The sequence below is a fragment of the Onychomys torridus genome, chromosome 22, assembly GCF_903995425.1.
Source record: "Onychomys torridus chromosome 22, mOncTor1.1, whole genome shotgun sequence".
NCBI classification, from domain to species: domain Eukaryota; kingdom Metazoa; phylum Chordata; class Mammalia; order Rodentia; family Cricetidae; genus Onychomys; species Onychomys torridus.
Window position 1 is genome coordinate 7,687,804 of NC_050464.1, and position 26,452 is coordinate 7,714,255.

The 26,452-nt window shown below is 44.8% G+C and overlaps 2 protein-coding genes across 3 annotated transcripts in view; one reads left to right on the forward strand and one right to left on the reverse strand.

Moving 5' to 3' along the window:
• The first annotated feature begins 318 nt into the window (after nt 1-318).
• Nucleotides 319-23,975, forward strand: Usp42 (ubiquitin specific peptidase 42). Of its 2 annotated transcripts, none has more exons than XM_036171601.1 (18): nt 319-448; nt 4,750-4,996; nt 6,174-6,374; nt 9,135-9,245; nt 10,168-10,270; nt 10,998-11,065; nt 11,616-11,686; nt 12,591-12,673; nt 13,255-13,366; nt 13,746-13,886; nt 14,053-14,153; nt 15,831-15,984; nt 16,441-17,169; nt 17,275-17,369; nt 18,217-19,677; nt 20,512-20,813; nt 22,181-22,218; nt 22,800-23,975. In XM_036171601.1, exons 2-17 carry the CDS (start codon nt 4,759-4,761, stop codon nt 22,186-22,188), a joined length of 3,978 nt encoding a protein of 1,325 aa, XP_036027494.1. In that variant the 5' UTR covers nt 319-448; nt 4,750-4,758; the 3' UTR covers nt 22,189-22,218; nt 22,800-23,975. The 2 variants fall into 2 exon arrangements, with proteins under 2 accessions (XP_036027494.1, XP_036027495.1); XM_036171602.1 differs by lacking the exon at nt 319-448 and adding an exon at nt 1,391-1,522.
• Cyth3 (cytohesin 3) overlaps nt 23,894-26,452 on the reverse strand; it is a 97,773-nt gene continuing 95,214 nt past the window's right edge. The window contains exon 13 of the mRNA XM_036171603.1: nt 23,894-26,420. Coding sequence (XP_036027496.1) covers nt 26,348-26,420 — 73 coding nt within the window. The 3' untranslated portion in view covers nt 23,894-26,347. The remainder of the gene's footprint in view (nt 26,421-26,452) is intronic.

The window sequence follows — 26,452 nt, forward strand, 5'->3', positions numbered from 1 at the left end:
GCGGAACTCTGGACGGAAGCGGCCCCTCCCCGCCCAGCTGCCGGACGCCCAGCCAATCAGTGCGCCCCGCCAATCAGCGCGTCGGACCAATCAGTGTGTTTTCTCCGGCGGCGCCCGGCGCTTAGCTGACGCGCGAGGCCAGCCCGCGCCCCGCCGCCCTTTGGCGACGGCCCCTCCCGCGCTTGCCGGGCCCGTTAGCTGCGCGCCGCGCCTCTTGAGCGACGGCCCCTGGGCGGCGGAGGCCGTGGCGGCGGCGCGTGCGGGTGCGGCCCTGGCGCGCCCCCTGGCGGCCCGGCCGGCGAGCTGCGGGTGCGGCGCTGACCCGGAGGCGGCGGCGGCGGTGCCCGGATGGAGGCACGTCATTGTCCCCCGCCGGGTGGCTGGGCTGTGTGCGGCGGCGGCGGCGGCGGCGGCCGAGGGGGATGGAGCGAGTGCCGGGCCGGGTCAGGTAAGCTCCCGCCTCCTTCCCGCCCGCTGCAGGCTGGCGTGGGGCCCGGCCGCGTGTCCTGGCTTCGCGGCCTCAGTCGCTCCGCCACCTTCAGCCGGCCGCGGCCCGCCGGTACTGGCGCGGCCCCTCGCCCGCCGCCCCTTCTCCAGGCGCCGGGCGGCCTGGGGACCCCACGGCTGCGGGACCGGCGCTGCTGCCGCCCGGCCGAGCCAGGCCTGCGGAGCAGGAGGCGGCGGCCACCGCGGGCGGGAGGGCTCGTAGCGAAGGCAGCGCTGGGGCTGCACGGGGAGGGCCGGACCCCCTGGTTGCCATGGCCACCGCGCTCCCACCCCCACGGGCCCCAGCCCGCCCCCTCGGCCAGCGGGCCGGGCCGGGCTGCAGCCGGCTGCTCCTGGGCCGCGGGGCGGGTTTGGAGCTGTCGGGGTGGGCGTGTGCACGCCGGGACAGTGTGGCCGGCGTCCGGGGCCCGCCCGCCGCCCCCCGCGTGACTGCCACCTCCGGTCTCGGGAGCCACCTCCGGCCCCTCGGAACTCGGGGCTGGCTTCTCCACCCCCACCCCGCCCCCATCCCAGACAAACTTTGCCACCCGGGCGCGGTCCACTCGGCTTCTCCGCAGAACGCCCGAGTTGCCCACGCCGGAGCGGGCACCCGAAGGAGAGGCGGGCGGCTGGGGGTGTTGGGGGGAGGAGCCCTGTAGCTCATTCCCCTCCGAAAAAAGCAAGTGTGCCTTCCTCCTTCACGTTCTTTATCTTTGGGGCAGGAAGAACCAACTTACCTGAGGGGAAAGGCGGGTGGGAGGGATCGGGTTCAGATGTTTGAAATGAAAATTTGACGGGACCAAAGTTTTACAATCTAGGACCTTAACCTCCCTAGAATGAATACAGTTGAGATTACTTTTGTTGAATAGCTCTTTTATATTTGAAGGCCTTAGGGCTTGCTTGTTTGTAGTTCTTTCAAGTAAATACACTCAACTAACAAAAAGTGTTGAGAAACTAGTTAACGCCCCTTTCACAAAGTAACAACCGGATGCAGGTTCTTATAGCTGTCTATGGAGGATAGCGTTTTCTTCAAAGGGTGCGTTTTAAACATTTGCTTTTAACATGTCACTCATTCAGGTGCATAGGTCTGTGAATAATTGATTACACTTGTTTTTACTTAGGGACAGTTTCACTTTTCTGTAATCATTGAATCAAGACTACAGTATGTGTTTGGTTTGCAGAGGTTTAAGACTAATCATTCTGTTTACCTAAATATAATCAAGATTCATCTTTTTAAAGTTTCTTAAAATGGAAATGTTACAAGAACTTGTAAACAATATAATACATTGTTTATGAAGAAGTTGTGTATAAGTTTTTGTGTGTGTGTTGACTATTCCTTCAGTGTATGTGGAATGACGCAATGTTTAGTGATAATTGTTTTTTAAAATGAAAAAGATTAACATAACCTAGCATTTACTCCCCATAAAGGAGACATAACCAAGTAAAAGTTCTTAGTCCTGCTCATTTATCCAGGTCCCTGTTCAGGTTGCTAGAGTCTTAAATGGTCTCTTGTAACTTTGTATATCATGAGAGGGTGTTAGGGGAAATGCTCAACTTTCATTAAGTAGTTACTTTCACAGTCCTATTTCGAACATGAATCTTCAGAAGCTTTAGTAAGAATAAAGAACAGGCGCCACATGAATCCTGTCTTACACAGTATAGTTGGGTTTTAAGAAAGGTTATCTCTATAAAAGGCGGAGTTTAGTTTGATACCTGATAGTTTTAGGGTAAGATTTCATTGGCTGACTAAATGAAGAATGATGAATGGATTTGGTTAGTCTTGCCAGAATCAAACAATAACATACTGATGACTAGAATTGTGTTTTCCTTAATATTTTTCTTTTAAGCCTACTACCCCACCCTCCCTAGAATAATGATGTTTTATTTGGTTGGTTGTTAATCATTGTCTGGAAAGGTTGCTTATCCCAGGAAAATCGGGTTTTACTGTCATTAATGTTATTTTAACTAAGGATAGATTAACCTTTCCTTATTACCCAATTTTGGCTTTCTTCCTTTAACTAACTCTCCCTCCTGTTCCTTTTCCTTTCTTTCATCAATACACTTTTAATTTCTTTTGCCTGTAGGATGAGAAAAGTGTAAACTTTGCTTGGATAATAGGTTCAATCTTTCTTGTGAATGAAGGTCATTTATCTTTACTTGATTAAATATTCAAATCAGATATAATTGACTTTCTATTTTTATGTAATTGTCCTCAGATTGTACTTCGCTTTAATTAAAAATTGTAAACAAAAATGTTGAAGCTTTTAAGAAACAACCTTATATTGTGAACAGCAAGCACATGGTGACACTGTTCACTGAAGTGGCAAGTACATGAGGATTTTATTACCGTTTGTACTTTACAGTAGTGAGTATCCAAAGGCCAAATTTTATTATTTATTTAGTTAGTTAGTTAGTTAGTTTTTCGAGACAGGGTTTCTCTATGTAGCTTTGCGCCTTTCCTGGATCTCGCTCTATAGACCAGGCTGGCCTCTAACTCACAAAGATCCACCTGTCTCTGCCTCCCAAGTGCTGGGATTAAAGGCGTGCTCCACCACCGCCCAGCTAGCTCAAAGGCCAAATTTTAGAGGTACTTCCTTAGTTTTTAAAGGACTAAATGAGATGCCTTATAAAATCACTCAGCATAAGTCGGTGCTCAAAGTAAACACTAGTTCCTTCCTGTTTGCATGATTCCATTCATTTGTTGAATACATGTTTGGAAAGCTTTCCCCAGGCCAGGTAGGGTGGAGTAAGTTTTTACTGCATGCTACTGTAGAAATTAGCAGAGGGCGGTTTTTAGGATGGGTTTCTGACCCAATCTTGAGGTGAAAAGTGTTGTCAAGGAAACCCTCTAGGATGGATTTCAAATCCAGTCTTGGGATGAAAGGAATTGTCAGGGAAAGCATCCTAGAAGAGTGAATTCTAAATCTGAGGATTGAAAGTGTTAACTGGCCAGAGGTAGAAAGCTGGAAGATAATAGCTTGCAGGAGCTCAGTGAGAGCAGGGACTAAAAATGGACCCTATGGTGGGAGCATTCCAGAGGCCAAAGTATGCCAAGTTCAGATACTGGGAAGAACCATAGGGAGGTCCTAAAAGGTTTTCTTCAGGGTGTGACATGTATATTTGGCTGCCTGGGCCATTCCTAAAAGCACTGTGTTGACAAGGTGGTATAGTGGTTAGACAACCAACAGCCCAGCCGGGTTTCTTGGCCCTGGCTCTCTGTCCCAGTCACTGACTAGTTTGAGTTGCTATTATTGCTTCATTCTGTAAACCTTGCAGATTTTGACTGATTGAAGGTTCACGATGAAAATTTAGCAAGTTAATATATATATTCAGCAATTAATATGATGCCCAGCACATAGAAAAAGCTCAATTAGTAGATTTGAAAATAAGATTGATAGTGAATTCAATATACACATTTGTGTTCAAAGTTTGATGTTAGTAAAATCACAGGTTTCCTTTTAAAAGTTATAATCCATATATGTGGACTTCAGGAAAATACATTTCATTGATAAGACTTTTCTGTAGGTATAATTTTTCAAAACTTCAAATTTCATACAATGGTATTTTAGACTTTGAGTTAAAAATCAAAGCTAGGCTGGGCAGTGGTGGCACAAGCTTTTAATCCCAGCACTCAGGAGGCAGAGGCAGGCAGATCTCTGTGAGTTTGAGGCCAGCCTGGTCTACAGAGCAAGATCCAGGACAGGCATCAAAACTACAAAGCTAAATATTCTCTTTATGTAATTAAGATTTTGCCCTGAGAAATGGTATGTGAATTGAAAATGTAGTCAAGTATATTAAAAGTGTGGAATGTTCCTAGCTTAAAGCAGTAGAGATGAAAAGAATGTTCTTAGTTAAATATATATAATTGGGAATTGAGGTGCCTAATTATAAACTGAAAGATGACTTTGGGGATATGGTATAGGATACATGTTTTTTGTTGTTGGTGCTGCTGCTTTTGAGACAGGATCTTGTATTGAACTCTTGATCCCCTGCCTCTGCCTCTACCTCTACAATGCTGGGATTACAGGCATCCACCACTATGCCATTTTAGTTTATGAAATATGGGAGATGGAACCCAGGCTTCATGGATGCTAGGCAAGACCTTTACCAGCTGAGCTATATCTCTACCCCCACTAATGTTTTATGTTTGGGTGATTTTTTTGAAGATAGTGTTAAGTGGCTAGACAGAAATTAACAAGACCCAGTGGCTGGCTAAGCAGGCTCTTCTCACCCTTTGACAAACATACTTTTTGTTTTTTGCAGGGTTGAAAAATGACCATAGTTGACAAAACTGAACCTTCAGACCCATCATCCTGTCAGAACCAGCCTGGCAGTTCTGAGGCGGTCTCACCTGAAGACATGGACACAGGCTCTGCCAGCTGGGGTGCCGTGTCTTCAATAAGTGATGTTTCAAATCATACACTTTCATTAGGGCCAGTGCCTGGTGCTGTAGTTTATTCTAATTCATCTGTACCAGATAAATCAAAACCATCACCACCAAAGGACCAAGGTATGACTGCAGAATTGCTGCTTGGAACTCCTGTGTGCAAATGCTTCAGGACAGTGGTTTTCAAGACTGGCACTATTTCATTGTCTTCTAATGAGCATTCATTCTTCCATCTACACACACCCCACTATTAACATGTATCACAAATAGGAGGGTAGATTGAGTTTTAGTTACCAGGATATGGATTTTTTTTTCCATTCCCAATTTATTGAAGGATAAACTTGGCCTCAAACTCATTATGTAGCCAAAGCTGGCCTTGATTCTCTTGTCTTCCTGATTCTCTCATCTCTACCCCCTGAGTGCTGGGATGGCAGGCAGGGCTGGGGGTCAAAAGCAGGACTTTCTGTGCCTTTTAGGGAAGCATTCTGTTAACTGAGCTACATTCTCAGACCCTTTTTATGACAAAGTATGAGAAAATAGTTAGAATTCTAATGAACTGTCACATAGCCATCAGTCAACTTTGACATGGCCACTTAGTTGTACCTCTACCCATTGACCCCCTCTGCTGTGTGTATGTGTATATATATAAGCACATGTGCCTAGGAAATTGTACTTATTAGGCACACACACCTTGTCTTTCCCTGGTATTTTAGACAAGTCTAATATGCCACATTATCTATAAGCATTTTAGTATGTACATCTTAGAGAATTCTTTCATAAAAATAAAGAATGTCTGGGACTGGAGAGATGGTTCAGCAGTTAAATGTGCTGGCCCTTCTTGCAGAGGACCCTAGTTCACTTCCTAGTACCACTGTTAAAGTGAATCACTACTTGTGCCTTCAAGTCTGGGGGTGGTGGTGTCTTACACCTTCTTGTGGCCTTTATGGGTACCAGTGCTTGTATGTGCCCACATGTGGGAACAGACACACATAAATACAAATAAATCCAGTCAGTATTGTTTTTAATTAGTTTAAATGAAATCTACACATTAAGTGAATTTATATCTCTAAGATCCTTTCATTTGTATCCATCCCTTGCATTTGGAAATGATTGAAGAAGCCAGATGAGAGGAGTTGATCTCACCTCAGACTCTGGACTTCAGTGTGGCTGTCTCTTCAGTCTTTGTGGTATGCTGGTAATGAGGTAGAGGAGCTTGATCAGATCCAGGAATTGCTGTGTGTTTTGCTTGTGAAGTGTGCAAAGCTTTGTTTTTAATTTTTTGTTCTCTCTTTTTTTTAAGTCCTAGGTGATGGCATTGCTCCTCCTCAAAAGGTTCTATTTCCATCTGAAAAGATTTGTCTTAAGTGGCAGCAAACTCATCGAGTTGGCGCTGGGCTCCAGAATTTGGGCAATACCTGTTTTGCCAATGCCGCATTGCAGTGTCTGACCTACACACCACCCCTCGCCAATTACATGTTATCCCATGAACACTCCAAGACATGTGAGTGCTGTGTACTTTTGTGTGCATGTTTTCAGTGCTGTGGTTTGCTTTCTTGGTGCCGTCTTCCTCAGAAATGAAAATGCAGTATTTAGTGAAGTGACATGACCATGGGCATGGTATTTTGCACAGTGGTAGTGTGTTCACTTAGCATGCACCAGGCAATTGGTTTAAATCCTCAGCCTGCAACAACAACAACAACAAAAACAAGAAACCAAGATATATGATTACTGGGAAGTTGGTTCGCTGGTTTAGAAACTGGGATGAAGGTGGGATGGGGGAGTGGGGAGGGACTCAGGGTTGGTGTTTGGGTTGCATAAGGAGCATTTCACACCTAATTTGATCTGTAAAATATTTTAAAAGAAGCTTATTTTGTCAGCATTTGACATTTCAACCCCCCCCCCCCCCCGCTAGTTTTTCTGGGGGGTGGGGTGTCTTACTGTGTAGCTCTGCCAGCCTTAAAATCAAGGCAGACTTCCTCCTCAGCCTTCCAAGTGCTGGGGTTAGAGGTATGAACTGGCATTCTTGGTTTTAGATTTCTTTTAACTCAGTAGAAGCCCAGCTCAGAGTTGACTAGTGAAATTTGGAATGAAATCATTCAGTTCAGAGGTTTTGACTACTGTTCCCATCCCTCTCCACAGTTTTTCTGAGGTGTGATTAATACACAGTAAATCACATACTTCAAATTCACAAGTTAATTCTGAGATTGTGATCATGGTTGCATTCATCCTATCCTAAGGTTTCGTAGTGCTCCTCTGCTCTGCCCACTTCCCTGCTGCACCTGCTCCCTTCCTCTACCCTAGGCAACTCCTGATACACCCTTTCACAGCAGATGAGTGTGATTTTTTTTTCCAGGATGTTGCATATATGGAGTTATAAAGTATGTATTTTATTTTGCCTGACTTGGCATAATTAATTATTTTTTAACGTTATTCTATTGATTGCATGTATCAGTGGTTTGTTTTTATTGCTGAAAAGTATTCCACAAATAAGCATACCACTATTTGATTGGCTATTAATCTGTTTTGAGCCATCACAAATTACACTGCTCCACACTTGGGAGGTGGAAGAAGGAGGATCAGGAGTTCAAGGTCATCCTCTACTACAAAATGAGTTCCAGCCAGTCTGGCCTACCTGGGACCCTGTCTCCAATAAATAAACAACAACAACAAAAATTTAAGCTGGTGCAAATATTTGCCAGTTTTTATTTCTCTTGGGTAAGAATGAAATGGCTTCATCCTGTGTTGGGCACATAACTTTTAAACAGTACAGAACTGTTTCCAAAGGGATTATGATACTGATATTTAAAACCTGCAGGGCTGAAGGTTCTGTTTGCACCATACATTTTCTAACACAGGGTGTAAACAGAGCTTTTTTTTTTTTTTTTTTGGTATTGGGGCTTGAACCTAGGGTCTCATGCTTGCTAGGCACTCAGCTGTACCCTCAGCCCCAGTCTTCACCATCATGACCATTCACCATCAGGGACATTTAGTAGTATCTTCTGATTGTTGTGACTTTTGTTTGTACTTCCCTAATATGTAATGATGTTAAACATCTTGTGGGGAATTGAACTCTGGATACTTACTTTTCTGAAATGAAATACCTATTCAAAGCTTTTTTTTTTTTTTTTTTCCTTGAGACAGGAGACAGGATCTCCTAGCCCAGGCAGGCCCACACAGGCTGTACTACTAGTAGAGGATGTCCTTGAACTTGTGATCCTCCTACCTCCTCCTGAGTGCTGAGATTCCAGGTGTGCACCATCATGTCCTGTTTATAGAGTGCTGGGGATGGAGCATAGGGCTTCATGCATGCTAGGCAAGCAGTCTGTCATGAACTTATGTCTTTGGCTCCCCCTCACCCTTTTAAATCCTGTCTATCTGTAAACAAGCTAGTTTTACAATTGTTGAATTTTGAGGGTTTTTTTTTTTTAATTTTTTTGTTTTGGAAATGTTAGATTGAGACTTGTAAATGTTTTCTCTGACAGGTGTCTTTTCATCTCAGTGTATTTTGGAAAGTTTATTTTTTATTATCAGAATTTGTGTTCGTTACTTTTTATTTTTTATCATTTATATCTAAAATGTTCTGTTAAGAAGTCTGGAGTTGGCAGGGTGACTCAGGGTCAGGTTGCTTGCCACCAGGCCTGACCGCCTGGATTCAATACCTGAGACTCCTGTTGTGAAAGGAAAGAACCAACTCCCACAAATTGTCCGCTGCCCTCCACACGCTGGCACGTGTGTCCAAACACATACAAACACAGGTAAATATGATGTGAAATTCCTTACCTAGTCTGAGGTCAGAGATATTTTTATTGTTTTCTTCTAGACGTTTCCTACTTTTTGGGCCAGTGATCTCTTTTTAGTTATTTTTTGTGAGATGCTGGAGATTGAACTCAGGTCCTCACACACACTAAGCATCTGCCACTGTGCTGCACAGGTCTCTGTTGCTGTAGTTGTTTATATTTTTGTGCTTAGAGAGCAGCCTTCTTCCATTAAACAGCTAGAACCTTTGTCTTGCATGTCTGCTGCTTAATAGAGATTTGACTTTGGGCACATTTCTTCTCTTGTCCTTAAAACAGTCAGTATAGACTTATCACTCAGGCTTCCTGGAGGAATGAAATGAAAACTAATAATAGTAGCAAGCTCAGTGCACGCACATGGTAGCTGGGACTGTTGCTGCATCCTGGGCATCTGCCCCTCATTTTTGGTCTACCTTCCTATTGCATATTGTCACATTTTGCCCATTTGGATTCTTATTATCTTTCAGGCCACGCAGAAGGATTTTGTATGATGTGCATAATGCAAACACACATTACCCAGGCACTCAGCAACCCTGGGGACGTTATCAAGCCAATGTTCGTCATCAATGAAATGCGGCGTAAGTTTCAACTGCAGTAGCTCGTCAGTATTCCATGTCTAGTTATTTGTTATCATCCATATTGCCTCCTTTTCGTATTTTGAGATAAAGGCTCATGCTGTTGCCCAGGCTAGCCCCAAACTGATGACACTCCTCCTGTATCATCCTCCCAAATGCTGAGATTGCAGGTGTACAACACTGTTCAGAGCTTGTATGCAGTTTTCTTACACACTTCATGTTTTTTGAGACTGGGTCCCAGCTTAGCCTTGAACTTGCTGCATAGCCAAGTATGGCTCTGAACTCCTGATTTCCATATCCCAAGTACTAAAGCATAGGCATGTGCTGTCACGCCCAGTTTATCAATGTGCTTTTTGTGCTATATTTTTTTTTATCATTTTAATTAGCCAAGTTGTAATAAAAAATGAATACAAAACTCATTCAAGGTTCTAGCTGGGTAATTAGGTATATGGAGGATCAGTAGTTCAAGGTCATCTTCAATTATATGGGGAGTGGGTCCCCCCACCCCCACCCGAGACAGAGTTTCTCTGTGTAGCTTTGCACCTTTCCTGGAACTCGCTTTGGAGACCAGGCTGGCCTCGAACTCATAGAGATCCGCCTGCCTCTTCCTCCCGAGTGCTGGGATTAAAAGTGTGCGCCACCACCCAAAGGTAGGCTTTTGTTTTTTTGTTTGTTTGTTTGTTTTCCAGAGCTGAGGATTGAACTCAGGGCCTTGCACTTGCTAGGCAAGTGCTCTACCACTGAGCTAAATCCCCAACCCTTATATGGAGAGTTTAAGGCCTGCCTGAGATCCATAAGACTCAGTCTCAAAAAACAAGTCATTCAGGGATTTTTCCAGGCACATAGTTCAAGGTATAGCATTTAAAGGTGTCACCATGGCACAGGGTATCTAATAATAAGGCCTGTCTTTCTTCATATCTTATAGGTATAGCTAGACATTTCCGTTTTGGAAACCAAGAAGACGCCCATGAATTTCTTCAATACACAGTCGATGCCATGCAGAAAGCCTGTTTAAATGGCAGCAACAAGTAAGTGAGCAGAGTCAGCACTGCTTCCTCAGGCCGCACTCTCAGCCTGTCGTCTGCTGTACGTTTCTCCTGATCTACATTCTTTTACAATGACTGAACTGTAAGGAAATGGACTTACTGTACCCATTCGGATTTGTTGATCCTACATGCTGGGCAACAGTCTTGCTGCTGTTTAGTTTCCAGGTCTGAATCTAGCTGTTTTTCCTCTTTAGTCATGCCTGATGCTTTCCTTGTTCATCTCCAGACTCAGAAATCGCCTCCCCCCCACACCCTCTTCAGGTATCTGTTCTGTAGCTTTTTAAAACCTAAATGCAGATCCAGGAAGACTAGAATGAAAGTCCGCAACCCACCTTTGTGGTTGCAGACACCTGCACGTGTCCCTCTGTGCTCTCCTTATCTTATGTCTCAAGGATGGTCCGAGTGGTCACCATTATGCTGAGCAGAAGAAAGTGCTCTGCCTTCAGCTCCCCTTGCCAGGCCTCAGCAAGGAAAGCTCAGCACAGCTCTGCAGAGAGCGTCTTCTCAGGTCTCTGCCTCAAGTTCCGTGGTCCCAACAGGTCCTTCCCTCCTCTGACCAAGTCCTCCCAGTAGGCTAATCTCCAGCTGCCACACATTCTGACGTCATTGTCTTTTGTGATTTTTGTTCCTTTATAAACAGATGCTTTTAGAATCTGGCCACAGTATTTGCCGAGCTCTCCTCTCATGTCACTATCTGGATGTTTTTCAGATTAGACAGACACACCCAAGCTACCACCCTGGTCTGCCAGATATTTGGAGGCTACCTAAGATCTCGAGGTAAACTTTGACGGTTTTAAAATGCAAACAGTATGGGTGGAGTAATAATGAAAAGTAGATCGCAGGTCTGCCCAGACCTCTGTTTCTAGTATATTCTTCTGGTACGTACTTATGTTCAAACAAACAGGGAGCATACTGTGTATAAGCTCTTCATGTTTTTCTTACTGCTAGAAAGCTTTCAGTTGAAGTCAATTCAATCTCATTTCCTGTTAAGGAATAAATAGGTTTCTGTTTGGATGGTATTAGTATCAGTGCACTACAGAGCATTCATAGTCAGATACCTTCATGTGCGCAAACGCTTGTGCAGGGTGAAATCTTCTAATTTCTGAATCATAAGATATCTAAAGGTTATAGAACTTTATATTTCAGCCAGTGGCTTATAGGGGCTAAGTTTATGGCACTTCTACCCACAGTGTGTAGGATTTACTTACAGGCTTTTCGCTCATTGTAATAAAAGTTGTACCTTTACATTCTTTATTTTGAAATATATTCTGTTCTTTCAGTAGTTGGTAAGGCCAGGACTTACTGTTCATATTTTCTTTTATTTCAGTTAAGTGTTTAAATTGCAAGGGTGTTTCAGATACCTTTGATCCATATCTGGACATAACATTGGAGATTAAGGTGAGCTTAGCAGTTAACGGTAGTGAAGTTAAACATCCTTTCGTAGTCTTGGACTTTTTATGCATGTTCATATCATTCAAACATAGATAGATGGTGGTTGTTCTTAGAAATTTTAGCTCATTGAATTTTTCACACTCTTGTTTTTTGCTTGGAACTTTTGTTTTTCTGATTACAGATGCAGTTCTGTGCTTATTTAAACAAAGGAGAAATATTGTATAGAAATGCAAAACCTGCTTCTCAGAATCATTCTTGAGTGGTGTGATCTATGCTGCTCCACAATAGCTTGCTTGTTTTTTAAAAAATACTTAGAAACTTCAGTGTCTGTGTATCTGTGTGAGTGTGGGTTCCTGCAGAGGCTAGAATGGGGCATTGGACCCCTGGAGCTGGAGTTATAGATGATGCAAGCAGTCTGTGGGTGCTGGGAACTGAACTCTGGGTCTTTGGAAGAGCAACAAGCACTCTTAACCTTTGAACCATCTCTCAAGCCCAAAATTGCTTTCTGTATATGAAGAGGGGTTTATGATTATGCCTTAGCCTGTCTGCTGTTTTCATTTGATTCTGCTTAAAAGTCTTGTTCTATAGGCAATTTTATAGTGGGTCTAGTAAGTAGATATTCCATAGTTTACATGCCTGGTTCTTGTTGGTTTTATTTTTATGCTAGTGTAAGTCAAACTATAATCTACTTTTGTTCTGTTTAATCTGCTTGTCTTTAAAATGGAGGTGGGGCATAATTTCTTGTATAGATGTATAAAAATAGATACATAATGAACAGTAACATAAAATTACATAAACATTTCCTGTTGCTTTTCTACCCAAAGGGTAGGAATATATTTGTGTGCATTTGTCTATCCATCTCAACCCCTGGCAGTGTGCATGGTGACATGATGTTTATGCCCTTTCTTAGGCTGCTCAGAGTGTTACCAAGGCATTAGAGCAGTTTGTGAAGCCGGAGCAACTGGATGGAGAAAACTCCTACAAATGCAGCAAGTATGCCAGGGTGACAGGTTCCTCCCTCTTTGGGGAGAGGGCTTTGCTTTCCTAGGATTATTTCGAGTTATAAATTGACTCAATTTTAAGTGCTTTTTAGGTGATTTTCTTTTTCTCTGTTCTTTTTGCTTGGGGTACTGGGTGTGGAATCCAGAGTTTCACATGTACTAGGCAAGTTCCCTACCATGGAGCTATAACCCAAGTTATCAGTTATTGAGTGTTTGAAATTGTCTTTTTAAAGGCATAGTCTTTTATGTGGCCCAGCCTGGCTTTTGAATTTTAATATTCCTGAACAATCAGATTACATATCTTGTTCCCTCCATTATTAATTATTATTACTTCTCTGTGTATGTGGGTGTTACAGAGGATTGACCCTGGGGCCTTGTCCATATTAGGCAACCCACACCCCCAGCCCTCCTGGAATTTCTAATTTTACTGTTTTGACTGAGATGTTTTGTTGTTGTTCTTTTTATTTAGTTTCTTTGTTTCAAATATTAACTTAGAGTATTTTAGGAAAATAAAAACAAACACTGAAGTATCTATACTAAGCATCCCAACCTTTCCTTCCTGTGTGTTTCAAGGTGCAAAAAAATGGTTCCAGCTTCAAAGAGATTCACCATCCATAGGTCCTCTAATGTTCTCACCATTTCACTGAAGCGCTTTGCCAACTTCACTGGCGGAAAAATTGCTAAGGTATATACATGATTTGTGATTTTTTTTCATCACTGTACATTGAATTTTCCCTTTTTCTTCTCAATTAATGATGAAAGTGGCTAAGATACAACACATGCTTGAGTCACTTAAAATAAGTCATGAGTAACATCTAGAGTTGTTCCTGTTACATTTTGTTGAAGATTCACAGTGTAGATCCTTTCTTATTTATGGCAAATAAAAACAATGGGATTACCCTCAGCTCTCTTCTATTCCATGCATTGGCTTTCTGGGGTCAAGGGTTATAGGTCCTGCAAGTCCCTTCCTCAAACACCATCCTTAGGTGTATGTCTGTAGCTGAAAACATGGGCCACCTGTGTCTTTAGAAATGATGGCCCTAACTCTTCCCATTTATTTTTAGGATGTGAAATATCCTGAGTACCTTGATATTCGGCCCTATATGTCTCAGCCCAATGGGGAACCAATTATTTATGTTTTGTATGCTGTGCTGGTACACACTGGTTTTAACTGTCATGCTGGCCACTACTTTTGCTACATAAAGGTAAGCTGCTGGGTGGCTAGTAAGTCTGCTGTGGGACAGCACTGGATTCCTGGGGTCAACAGTGGGACTTTTACAGTGAGGTGTAATGGTCTGTTTTTCTTAGGTGGTTTTTGACTGTGGTCCTTGACATCAGACTCAATGCAGACTCTCTGTGGTTTCTTTACAGGCTAGCAATGGCCTTTGGTATCAGATGAATGATTCCATCGTGTCCACCAGTGATATTAGATCGGTGCTTAACCAGCAAGCTTACGTGCTCTTTTATATCAGGTATTGACTGGAACATGAGTTGTCAGCTTTGCTATTGTGTCAATTTCTCTTCCCCTCATCAACATATTTAATTTTGAGCTGCTTTTTAAAAAACAGCCAGTTAAACATTAATTGCTATGTGCCTGAGCATGAGGTCTTTCCGAGTGTAAGTTTGCTGTAGCTTCTTGCTACTGACAAGTGTAAAAGGAGGGAACAGCAGTCCTGAGGAGGCCATGGGAAGGGGGCTGTGTGCCCTTGTGCTCTCTCTCAGCCAGTACCTACCCAGCGTGAACACAGGCCTCTAGTCAGGCACTGCCAGCACTCGGGCCCACTCTGTCTGCTGTGGCTGCAAGCTCTTAACTCACCAGTTCTATTTTTGGAGAAATCTGATACATGTTCCCAAGTTGTCTCCTTTATTTGTAAGGTACTTGGGGTAGAACCCAGGGTCTCAAACACGCCAGCCAGGCCTTCTATCAGCCACATTCTCAGCCCCACAAAGTATCCCAAGTAGCTGAAAATTAAGACTATCCCCAGATACACAACCATGATAGAATGATCATACCCATTGGTTGAGGTACTATACCAGTGTTAAAAGTAATTTGTTGGGGAAGATCAGGACTTCACTATATTATGTAGAATGACCTTGATTTCTTGATCTTTCTGCTGAGAGTGATTTTCATAAAGCCTTTTTTTTTTTTAAAGATTTTATTTATTTATTTATTATGTATACAGTGCTCTGGCTGCATGTATGCCTGAAGGCCAGAAGAGGGCACCAGATCTCATTACAGATGGTTGTGAGCCACCATGTGGTTGCTGGGAATTGAACTCAGGACCTTTGGAAGAACAGCCAGTGCTCTTAACCTCTGAGCCATCTCTCCAGCCCCTTTTTTATTTTTTCAATGCTCTGGGAAAGTGCTGAATGTATATGGAGGGGAAACAATTTGAAATATTAAATGCAGGTACTGAAAAGAGTGGTACGGGCAAAAAGCCCAGGAGATAATCAGAATCAGAAGGGGAGGTGTAGAGTCATTGACAGTTGATATTATAGATTTTCTATGATGGTGTATATTTATAATTGAAAACATAAACAGAAAAATAGTTTTTTAGAGAGCAGAACTATCAAAATAATACAGTTTAAAACAATTGAGAGCCAGGCATGGAAGCTCATGCTTATAATCCCAGTACTCAGACGCAGGCAGGAGAATTGCCCCGGGTTTGAGGCCAGCAAAACTACAGAAGTGAGTTCCAAGCCATCCAGAGCTTTAGAGTGAGACCATGTCTCCAAAACAATAGCAAAAAGACAAAAACTAGTGATAACAAAAAATCCAAACTGAAACCAACATTCCTTGACCCAGTTGGTGCTGAGTGTGGTGGTGCAAACCTTTAATCCCAAGAGGCAGAGGCCAGTAGATCTCTGTATGTATGAGGTTAGCCTAGCCTACCTGCCCAGTTCCAAGATAGCCAAGGCCATGGAATGTGTCTTGTAGGTTGGGGTGCTCACTGAATTGGTTCATTGTGTCCTGCCTCAGCACTCAGCACTGACAGCCTAACGGAGGTGGTAGTGTAGCTCTGTTCATGAGACATGGAAGCTCCATTTCCCTTTCTGTCTGACAGGCTAAGTACTTACTGTTGGATGTGTAAATAAATTTTCTAGGAGATGTCCTTCTTCATATAAGCTATTTCATTCTTTGTCCCCAGGTCACATGATGTGAAAAATGGAGGGGAACCCACTCATCCTACCCATAGTCCTGGCCAGTCCTCTCCCCGCCCAGGAATCAGTCAGCGGGTCGTCAACAATAAGCAGGTGGCACCAGGGTTTATTGGACCCCAGCTGCCTTCCCATGTCATGAAGGTAATGCTTCAGTTGGGATGCATTTCTGCTTGAATCCCAAACCTGGTATCACTGCAGGAGTTGCCTCATCTGCTGAGCTTCCTGCCTGAGGTCACTGGAGCCTTTTATTACAAAAGGCTCCAGGATGGGGGAGTAGTGATCCAGTGGCTGCTTAGGGAGTATGTAGAAGGTCCCTCTTACTGTGCACTCCCACACTTCTTGTGGGCTAGATATTTGGGCTCTTAATTAAAGTTGGACTCAGGAAGTAAAACTCTTTCAGGGACACTTTGTTCATGTCTGTGGGTCATCTTAGGAGTGTGGCTGTGTGGAAGGAGTTTGCTTATAAACATAACAGAATGCTGGTTATTTCTGCAGAGGTCAAGCTTGTCAATTACCAAAACCAAAATGAGAAGGGACCTGACCATTGTGTACACTGTGTCAAGAGTACTGACCCAACTGTTTGGTTCCTTCTTATAGAATACACCACACTTGAATGGCACCACACCAGTGAAAGACACGCCAAGTAGTTCCATGTCAAGCCCTAACGGAAACACCAGCGTCAATAGGGCCAGTCCTGTTAATGCTTCGACTTCTGTGCAAAACTGGTCTGTCAACAGGCCCTCAGTTATTCCAGAGCACCCCAAGAAACAAAAAATTACCATCAGTATTCACAACAAGTTGCCTGTTCGCCAAGGTCAGGCACAGCTGAATAACAACCTCCATGGCCCTTCTCTGGAGGCCCCTAGCAAGGCGGCACCTTCCTCCACCATCACTAACTCCTCTGCAATACAGTCTACCTCGAATGCACCCATGACATCAGTTTCTAATAAAGTAGCAAAATCAGTTCCCCCTAGTGAACCCTGTTCTAAGCCCATGGTGAACGGCAAGGCTAAGGTGAGCTCCAGTGTGCTGGTACCCTACGGGGCTGAGTCCTCAGAAGAGTCCGATGAGGAGTCAAAGGGCCTGGCCAAGGAGAACGGTGTAGACATGATGGCTAGCACTCCCTGTGCCAGGCCAGAAGCTGAAGATGAGGATGGTGAGGCTTCGCCTCATGAGCTTCAAGAATCCGTCATGTTAAATGGTGCTAATAGCGCAGACAGCGACCCAAGAGAGAACGGCCTGGCCTTTGACAGTACCAGCTGCCAGGTCCAGCCCGATCTACACACAGAAAACCTCTTTTCCAAACTTAATGGTCTTCCTGGGAAGGTAAGCAGAGATTTTGGGGAGGTCTCAAATCTCATAGCTCACTCAGCTGGATTTCATTAGGCATGGAGCTGGCCACTGGAGCTGAAGTACTTTGTTTCATTGTAGGTGACCCCTGCTCCTTTACAGTCTGTTCCTGAAGACAGAATCCTCGAGACCTTCAAGCTTACTAACCAGGCAAAGGGCCCATTGGGTGAAGAGAGGTAGGAGTCATGTCAGTGAGTTTGCCAGTGTGAGTGAGCGAGCACACAGTGTGCCTGAGCACATCAGATAGTGGAAAGACTGATATAATCATCTGTGGGTCTTGTTAGCTTACCTCTTAGAGTAAAATACCAGCCTAGGAAACTAGCAGTCACATTCCCTTGATGGGTTCAGCTGACATTTCCTCCTGCATGCCCTCTTGCAGGTGTAGTGGTATTCCCGGAAACATTTGTTTTTGAGACAGGGACTCAGGTTGTTGAGACTGACCTCCAGTCCCCTATATAGCTGAAAATGGCCTTGAATTCTCAATCCTCCTGCCGCTGCCTCCTGAGTGCTGGGTTGTCAGGTGTGCACCATCACACCTGCTCTACGCAGTGCTGAGGACAGAACCCAGGGTTTGTGCATGCTGGTGAGCACTACCAACTGCACCACAACTCTTAGCCCCGAGACTTCTTGAGATAGGGCCTCACTGTGTAGTCCAGGCTGGCCTGGAACCTACTATGTAAATTAGGCTGCCTTCAAATTCTTGCCCAGTTTCCCAAATGCTGGACTTACAAATACGTGTAGCCACCATTCCTGGCTACATTGAGCTCTTCAGATGAGTTAGATACTTACTGAAAGTATGGAGTGTCTAGAACTGCAGAATCGTGAAAACAGGAAGTAGTCCTGATGCAGATTTTATTTTTTACTTAATGAGGGAAAAGGAAAACTTGGTTTCCAGGAATGATAAACTTGACACTGCATTTCGTCAGCTGTGGTAAAGTACAGGCTGTTGAGCAGAGCTGTCTGCAGTCCTGTGGCAGCCAGTCTAACGGTCACTTTTCTTTCTTTGTTTTGATGGGACTGTAGTTGGACTACAAGGGAAAGCCCCCCGAAGGATCCTGTTTCACAGCTGGAGCCCATCGGTGATGAGACTGGTCCCCTTGAGACACTGGAGGCAGTCACCAATGGGAGCATGCAGACCCCTGCGACCATGTCACCCCTGCAACCTACCATCAACTGTACCAAAGAAGACTCCTCGATTGTTGTTTCAGCTAACCCTGTGGAGGCTCTGCCCTCCATCACTGCTCTTTGTAACACCACCGGTACTACCTTGGGGGATGCCACTCCACCCGAATTGTGTGACCCTGGTGACTTGACTGCCAGCTCGAGCCAGCCAACCCAAGCGGTGAAAGGGGAGATGGCTGAGAACTCGAAGGACTCCACCATGGCTGAAGCAGTGGAGAGGCTGAGCCCAGCTCCCTCAGTACTCACAGGTGATGGGTGTGAGCAGAAACTCTTCCTTTACCTCAGCACAGAGGGATCCGAGGAGGCGGAAGAGTCTTCCAGAAGCTCGGGGATCTCTGCAGACACAGTGCCCCCTCAGCCTGACAGGACCACCAGCTCTTGTGCCCCTTCTGCTGAGCAGGTTACCGGGGACAGAGGTGATGGAAGCAAAGTGGGACCCAAAGTTCAAGAGCCTTCCCCAGCCAAGGAAAAGATGAACAGCCTCCGGAAAGTGGATCGAGGACATTATCGAAGCCGGAGAGAGCGTTCATCTAGTGGGGAGCATGTGAGGGACAGCAGGGCCCGGGCGGAGGACCACCACCATAAGAAGCAGCGCTGCTACAGCCGAGAGCTGCCCAAGCAGGAGCGCCACCCTGCTAATACATACTGCAACGGGGGCCAGCACCTGGGCCATGGTGACAGAGCCAGCCCTGAGCGCCGATCCCTGAGCAGATACAGCCACCATCACTCCCGGGTTAGGAATGGCCCAGAGCAGGACTGGAGCCGGTACCCCCATTTGGAAAACGAGAATGCCTGGGTCAGGGAGAGGTTCTACCCAGACAAGATGCGGTGGGACAAATGCAGGTATTACCACGACAGGTACACCCCGTACGTAGCCCGAGAGTGGCGGCCTCTGCATGGTCGTGAACATGAACGCACTGCCCAGCCTGGGCGACCACATAAAGACAGCCATTGGGGCCGTAAGGGCTGGGAGCCACAACCCCGGGGGAAGGAACGGCCCCGCTTCCACAGCCCACGAGAAGGCCCTGGCCTTGCCCTGCCCCTCGAGAGGCATCCCCAGGAGAAGTCTGTTCTGGATGTGCAGGAAAGCAGCCACAGCCTCCCTGAACGCTTTCACGAACACGGAAGTGTCAAGTTGAGGAAAAGGAGGCATGAGAGTCTAGAAAATGTGGATTGCCACCTAGAAAAAAAAGTCCACAGAAATCTGGAGAAGGACACTTTAGAAGAGCCAAGGGCAAAGAAGCACAAAAAGTCTAAAAAGAAAAAGAAGTCTAAAGATAAACATCGGGATCGAGACAGCAGGTGAGACCTGGGGGAATCCAGTGGCTGAGCTTGGAGTGGCCACAGCACTTGCATGGCCAGCTCTGTCCTGACCATACCAAGCCAGAGGGGTGGGTCTTGCTCCACCAGTTTGTTTTTTTGTTTGTTTGTTTTTAATCACTGGAGTTCTCTGAGGTTTTATTATTTTACCCAACCCTAAAGTTTCACACAGCTTTTAAATTGTTGGTCCCTAACTCTTCCTGGCCTGACATACGTCATCATATTTGTGTATCTGCTATATTTTCTCCTCTGCCTGCTTGCCCACTTGGAGTGAGCTTAGGACACACCCATTTCTTTCTTTGGCTTTTGTCTCCATTTTAGGCCACCATTTCTCATTTGAAGTCTAAATGTTTTTGTATCTTTTTGAGGCCCAGGCTGGCCTCCAACTTAGATCCTCCTGCCTTAGTGTCCCCAGTGCTGGGATTTACAGGCTATCACCGCACCTGATTGGTTTTTGCATCACTTAGGAGCTTAACTGTTGGTGACAGTCTTAATTGATGTGAATTGTGAGCATGAATGCAATTCCTGTGTCTCTTTAGCTGACATCACTTAACATTAAAACTGGGGAAGATTGCCATAGCTATCTGTAAACAGGCAGCAGGTCACGGCTGCTTCCTCTCCTGTCCTGGCTAAGGTAAAGCAGTGCTGTGGACCGTGGTGTAGTTGAAGACCTTGGGCTTAAAACTTGTTTACCTGAAAGGAAACAACACATTGGCAGGAGAAATTTGCCCACAGATGCATAGCCACTGTCCTGGGGGATGGAGACCCAGGACTGCAGTGTTCCTTGGTGCTGAACTCTGGCTGCTTCTTCTGTAGGCACCAGCAAGAATCCGACTTTTCGGGAGTGTACTCTGACACTGACCTCCATAGACACCGGAAGAAAAAGAAGAAAAAGAAAAGACATTCGAGGAAGTCAGAGGACTTTATGAAAAATGTTGAGATGCATTTACCGAAGTCCTCAAGCTATGAGGCTGTCGGCCATTTCCGGAGAACAGAAGGCACCTTTCTGCTGGCTGATGGACTGCCTCTGGAAGACAGTGGCTCTCTCCGGGAGAAAACCAAGCATTTAAGGATAGAAAGCCGGCCTGACAGATGTCATCTGTCAGAGTATGGCCAGGGTAAGAAGATGGGGAATTAAGGACACAGCTCTTTAAGTAACGTGTTTTGGGAAATGTCATGAACACAGAAATGTAAGGGGCACAGAAGGGTGTGAGAGTGGACTCAAGATGCCCCAAAACAAGACCCTCCCGATGAGCAGAGGTTTGACCTCTGGCAGGGTGTGACCTCTGTTGAAGGCCTGAGTTGCATGGAGCTGGGCTGGGCATAACCTGTGTGCTCAGACCCCTGGAACTCAGAGTGCCTATGTGTGTCACACAGAACTTTTTCTTTTAAAGTATTCTGTGCCTGTGTATATTTGTGTGCACTCACATGTACATCTGTGTGTGTGTATATTAACTTCTGAACCCCTAATGGCCCTAGTATACCCCAGTTCCTAAGCCATTACTCAGTAGTGTGGTCTCTAGAGATGTATCTACAGTGTGAGGCTCTTGGCATCCTCCAGGCTGCTGGTTTCTGAGGTGTTTTTACTGGATCTCTTCTCCCTAAATGATGGTTCCAGGCTAGCCCGGAACTCACAATCCTCCCTCACCCTCCTGAGTGCTAGTATTACAGACCAGTGCCAGTGTGCTTGGCTGCCCTTTTCTCTTCCTACCCTATTTCTAATGAGCTTTTCCTCTAAATGGGAGCATTTGGCTTGTAAAAAATGTACGGGATATGAACGTCAGTAGGGCAGGACGGAGCAGAGTTTGGCAAACTGTAGCCCTGGGGTTAGAACCTAACCTGCAATGTAGAATGGCTCTAACACTTGAAAGTACTTAGTAGTATTTGTTCAAGTGAAACACTGTGAAATCAGTAGACTTTAGCTGAAGCTCATGTTTTGTGTTGCACTGTTTTGGTGCCACTCAGTAGAAGTAAGACATGGCCTGTCCCACTGAAAAGGTTTTCATCATCTGGTCCTTGATATAAAAAGCTTGTCAGTTTTGCCCCAGACACCCAAAGATGATGGTCACCAATAAAAGGCATGTGTGTTGCTACAGAGATGTGTTGGTGACCCTAAGTGGAACCTTTTGCTCTTTGGCAGTCCACCCATACACTGCATCAGGCGGTCCCAAACTGGTGGCTGGTTTGCAGCTAATGCCTCTGCATCCACACCTCTTCTGTGACCACTGACCCTTTCTTACAAACTTCAGCTCTTCCTACAGCACTCTGTAGGACTCTCAGCTCATTTCTTTGGCAGAGACCTGGTCCTCGGGCGTGGCTCCAGAGCATCCTCTACTGGTGTTCTTTGAAGCACTGCCAGCCAGTGTCTGCTTGCTCTTCCTGTAGGAGTAATTTTTCAGCAGCTGACATCAAACTGCAGGAACTGATTGTAGTGAGTCCTCAGCTATACACACACATTAAATAGTTTCCTCACTTTACCTTCCAGGTGATTAGAGCCTTGGCCTCATAACAACAAAAATTACGGTAAGCAATTCTCCTGTCTCTGTTTTGGTCATTTGTAGAAGTGCTGAGTGGACATAGTTGGGTTTATTCTGAAGAAAAGACTGGAGTCCTGGGGGCGGGGTGTGTCTGTCTTCAGCATACACTCAGCCACTAGCTAGCGTGTCCAGACATGGAAGTTGTGCTGTGCTGAGAAGTGGGGTTAAATATCTGAGAGCAGAGAGGAACCACACAGGGGTCAGGGCCATATCCAGGGGTCCTAATTGCTGGTGTGTATTGTGTGGCCCTGAAAGACAGGAACTCATAGCCCATACTTGGTGAAGCAAGTGCAGTCTGCAAAGAAGGCTTTAAAATGAGCTGCTACAGAAGCTCAATTTGCAGCTAATTAACAGGCTTTGTCATCAAGACAAAGACTGCAAGCAAGCCTCTCCTCTGCCCAGTGAAAGTAGAATCTGAGGCAATTAGCAGCTGTGGGGCCCAGCAGATGGCGCTTCCCTGGCCTCCCAACTACAGTTTAGGAAGGAACTCACTTCAGAAACTTTTCAAAGCCTTTGGGGAATCATCCAGCCTCCCTTCAGCTAATGCTTGCACCTCTTTTCTTTCAGATTCAACATTTTCAACGGAAGCCATCCCCAACCCAGCTTAAATTATAAACATAGAAAATAATTTTGTCCAAACTGCGTGGTGCTTCTTTAGTAAATACTGTACAGACTTTACCATGGACAATTTTTGTTTTGTTTTGTTTTTTGGTTTTTGTTTTTTTTGTTTTTACCTTTTCTTAATTGCCCTTATTCCAAACGGATACTTTGTACACTGCTGAACATTGTAAATTACCGTGTACATAAAAACCACACTGAAAATAATGCCCTGGAATAGACCATCTCAGATGCTGCTTAACTACAGACTCAGGTTGACTACTTGTATTTCATGTAATGTTCCTCCAAGCTAGACATCTGGTGCACGGCCAACTGGGAACCATGGACTTCAAAAGGACAAACCCACAGTGCGTCTATTTAATTTAAAGACCCAAGCTCTCAACTAGACCTTCGAGGGCTTCCTCTGCAATGTCTGATACTAGAAACTAATTTGCTTCACATTTTAGTTGTATTCAAGATTTGAAGATGTATTTTATAGACAAGTTCTGTTTTTGAACTTTGTGGAACTATTCCAATCAATTTACCAGTTATGATGAGTATTTGCATTATGAATGTATAATCCAGACATTATTTGTAAAGCCTACAGTATGTTTTTATTACCTAACACTTTTTATACTGTGTCTCGTCTTGACAATATGATATTGGAGTCTGAGTTGTCAGCTTGATCCCTTCAAGTTTCTAGTTACAGACAAAAATCATACTGTGATTTTATTTTTAATATGGATATGCTATCAAACTGTGATACACTTATAATTCACTGGTCCTGCATCAGGAGATGGGAGTGGGGAAAAGACTGTATTTAATACAGTGTGTATCTGAATAATCTGTATGGTTTATACAGTTTGTGTTGTTCAGAGATGTCTAAAGTTGATCTTTGTTTTTTTAAGATTAAAAAAGCACTTGCCCCACTGTATATACGGCATGTAAGATTTATATAGTATATAAATGGCAGCAAATTAAATGACTCTGGCTCAATTTTACTCTGTTTTCCATAAATTCACAGCCATGTCTGTTTTGAAGAATTGAGTCTGAGGCAGTTGTGTTTTAGCAGTATGTTTTTATTTAGGGAACACAGTACTTGCAATAGTTCTGACAGCTGTAAGCCCTCCATTACTAGCGGTTTGCTTTGCAATAAAATAGCCAGAAGTTCTGATATCAACAGTAATAGGATATTTCTTCATGCAGGTTGTGAGAGTATGTACATTGTCTAACAAACACTGCAGAAATTAATACATATGTACATTATTTACATAGTAACTATTTATTGTAAATAGAAATGTTTTCTAAGATAAAAAGAAAGAAATCACTTGTGGTTTCTGGTCTGTAACAGACCTAACTTGTCAGCAAAGCACAGCTGTCGCTCTGAAAATACATGACACAAAGCACAGAGCTGCTGCATCTCCAACAGCTCCTAGGTAGATGATGGGACCCGTCACTCAAGTGTTCTGACACCTCCAGGGCCAGTATACCTACACCTGAAAATGACATCAGGGCCCAGCAGGACAGGAAACTGTCTTTGGCCAGAGCAAGGCTTAATGCTTTCGATGATGAGTGCAGTCAAAGGGCGTGACTATGACCGAGCCTTTGCGAGCCCTGGAAGTGGCCAGATACCCTTGGGGTTAATACTGTCACAACATAACCTGAGTTAGGTGACTCCATGTAGATACTCTGAGAGCCAGTAACTTAGGATTCTTAGCACCAACAGCCATCAGCCAACCAACAGCCATAAAGCAAAGTCCCCTCAAAGATGGCTATGGCATTAAAGACACCATGAGGTGGCCTCATGCTTAACATCCTCAACATCCAACAAAGAGCGCTGTATCCCCAGGACCATACTTGGGTTGGACATGAGAAGGCAGATTCACCAGAGTCCTGATGGAAGGCATACCAGTTCCCCACCTCCTGCCCCCCAACACACACAGGTGCTCAATCAGCAGCAAGCTCTGGTCTGAGGTGGTGAAGGCTGTGAGTGTAGGGATCATGGAAGACTGGAAGCCAGGCTGCATACACACCAGCCAGGCAGCTCAAACAAAGGTTTCAGATTTGAGGTATTAGTAAAAGTAAAAGCCTAGAAGCACAGGAATAAACCAAAAAGTCTGGTACATGAGGGAGTTTTGGCCTTGACCACCATCCCCAAAATCTTATGTGACAGCTACCTCTGAGGCAAAGAGCCTCAAGACAGCCCACAGAAAGTCATGTCTAAGTGCATTTGGTTGAAGGTTTTCAAGGACCCTTAGAATGCAACTCCAGGTGTGTCTGTGCAGACAGAGTAGGCAAGCACTTCAGCAGGGAAGGCTATTTTCCAAACATGCCACATGCAGCCTCAAGAGGGTCCTCCAAATTATGAATGGGCCTCCCCAGAAGTGCAACAGAAAAGGCCCTACTACCTTACCCTGTCCCTGTCTCAGCCCAAGCACACAGTACCCTGAAATCACACCCTGGTGTATATAGGGTTCTATTGCCATAGGTTAGCCTAAGTGCCACCTTCAGCTTTTCCCCCTCCTCGAAAGGGGAAAACATTGGAGAACCTGGCACTACCAGGGGATAGGTGAGTTACTTCTGGCTGCTTACGCCTAGTCAACACATCAAAATATTGGCTCTAATTACTATGTCAGTGAGCACTGAACCAAAAGTTTGAAACAGCAAGCAACAAAAGTACCGAAGCCAACGTGAGCCATGTGCAGATGGACCACATGGAACTGTCATGTGTGAAGGTCAGACAACAGTTTCATGTGGTAAACACATAAACAGCCTGTTTTCAGGGAAAGGCCTCAACACTGACAGGCTAAACATCCCGAGCCATAACCATATTTTAGTGATTCGTCTCTAGAGAAGTATAAGAGGGGAAGTGGCAGTTAGCCACAACTGGAGTCTCAAGCATCCTGGTCTTCACGGTTACCCCAGTGCTCATCATTCAGAGTGGCTGCTTCCACTCAAGTGCTTGGGGGCTGCATATATAGACTGTTTTCAGTGCACAGTATATACTTGTGTCCAGGAGTGAAGTTTATAGCTGCCATTCTAAAAATACTACTGTTAGAAATTAAGTATCTTTCATTATAATTTTCAGAATATAAAAAGGCATATAAAAGCTATAATCCTATATATCTGAGAAAAATTCTGGATAAAAAAATGGTAGGTTTTCCTTTCCCATTTTGATATAAAACAGCGACTTCTAGAACAGCTAGTGCTGCCCGAAAGAGCAGGTGTGGCATGGTGTGGATGAGGCTCTGGCTCCAGAAAAGGAGTCCCCTGTGGGCTGTGTAGGTCCTGAGGCTGTGTCACCAGGTGCTGTTTTGACAAGGGTCCCCAAAGGTCAATGCCAGGACAGTGGTAGGAAGGAAACACAGCTGACCAACATCCCCGAGGACAGCACAAGGCTTTGAGGGCTTGGGCCTTGGCTAGCTGTTCTGGAGGACCCATGGGCAGCACATTCCCCTTGTCCTGCTGCCTGTGAGTAGCCAGTGCATCTGCTGTGGAGTCTGGGTCTTGGCATTTACCTATTTCTTATTGGCAATCCTCCTTTTCCTTGTGGCCAACATGTCATAGAACGGGTCCCTACTGATGCTTGCTCTGGGAAGAAAGGAAGATAAGTGGGTTGTGAA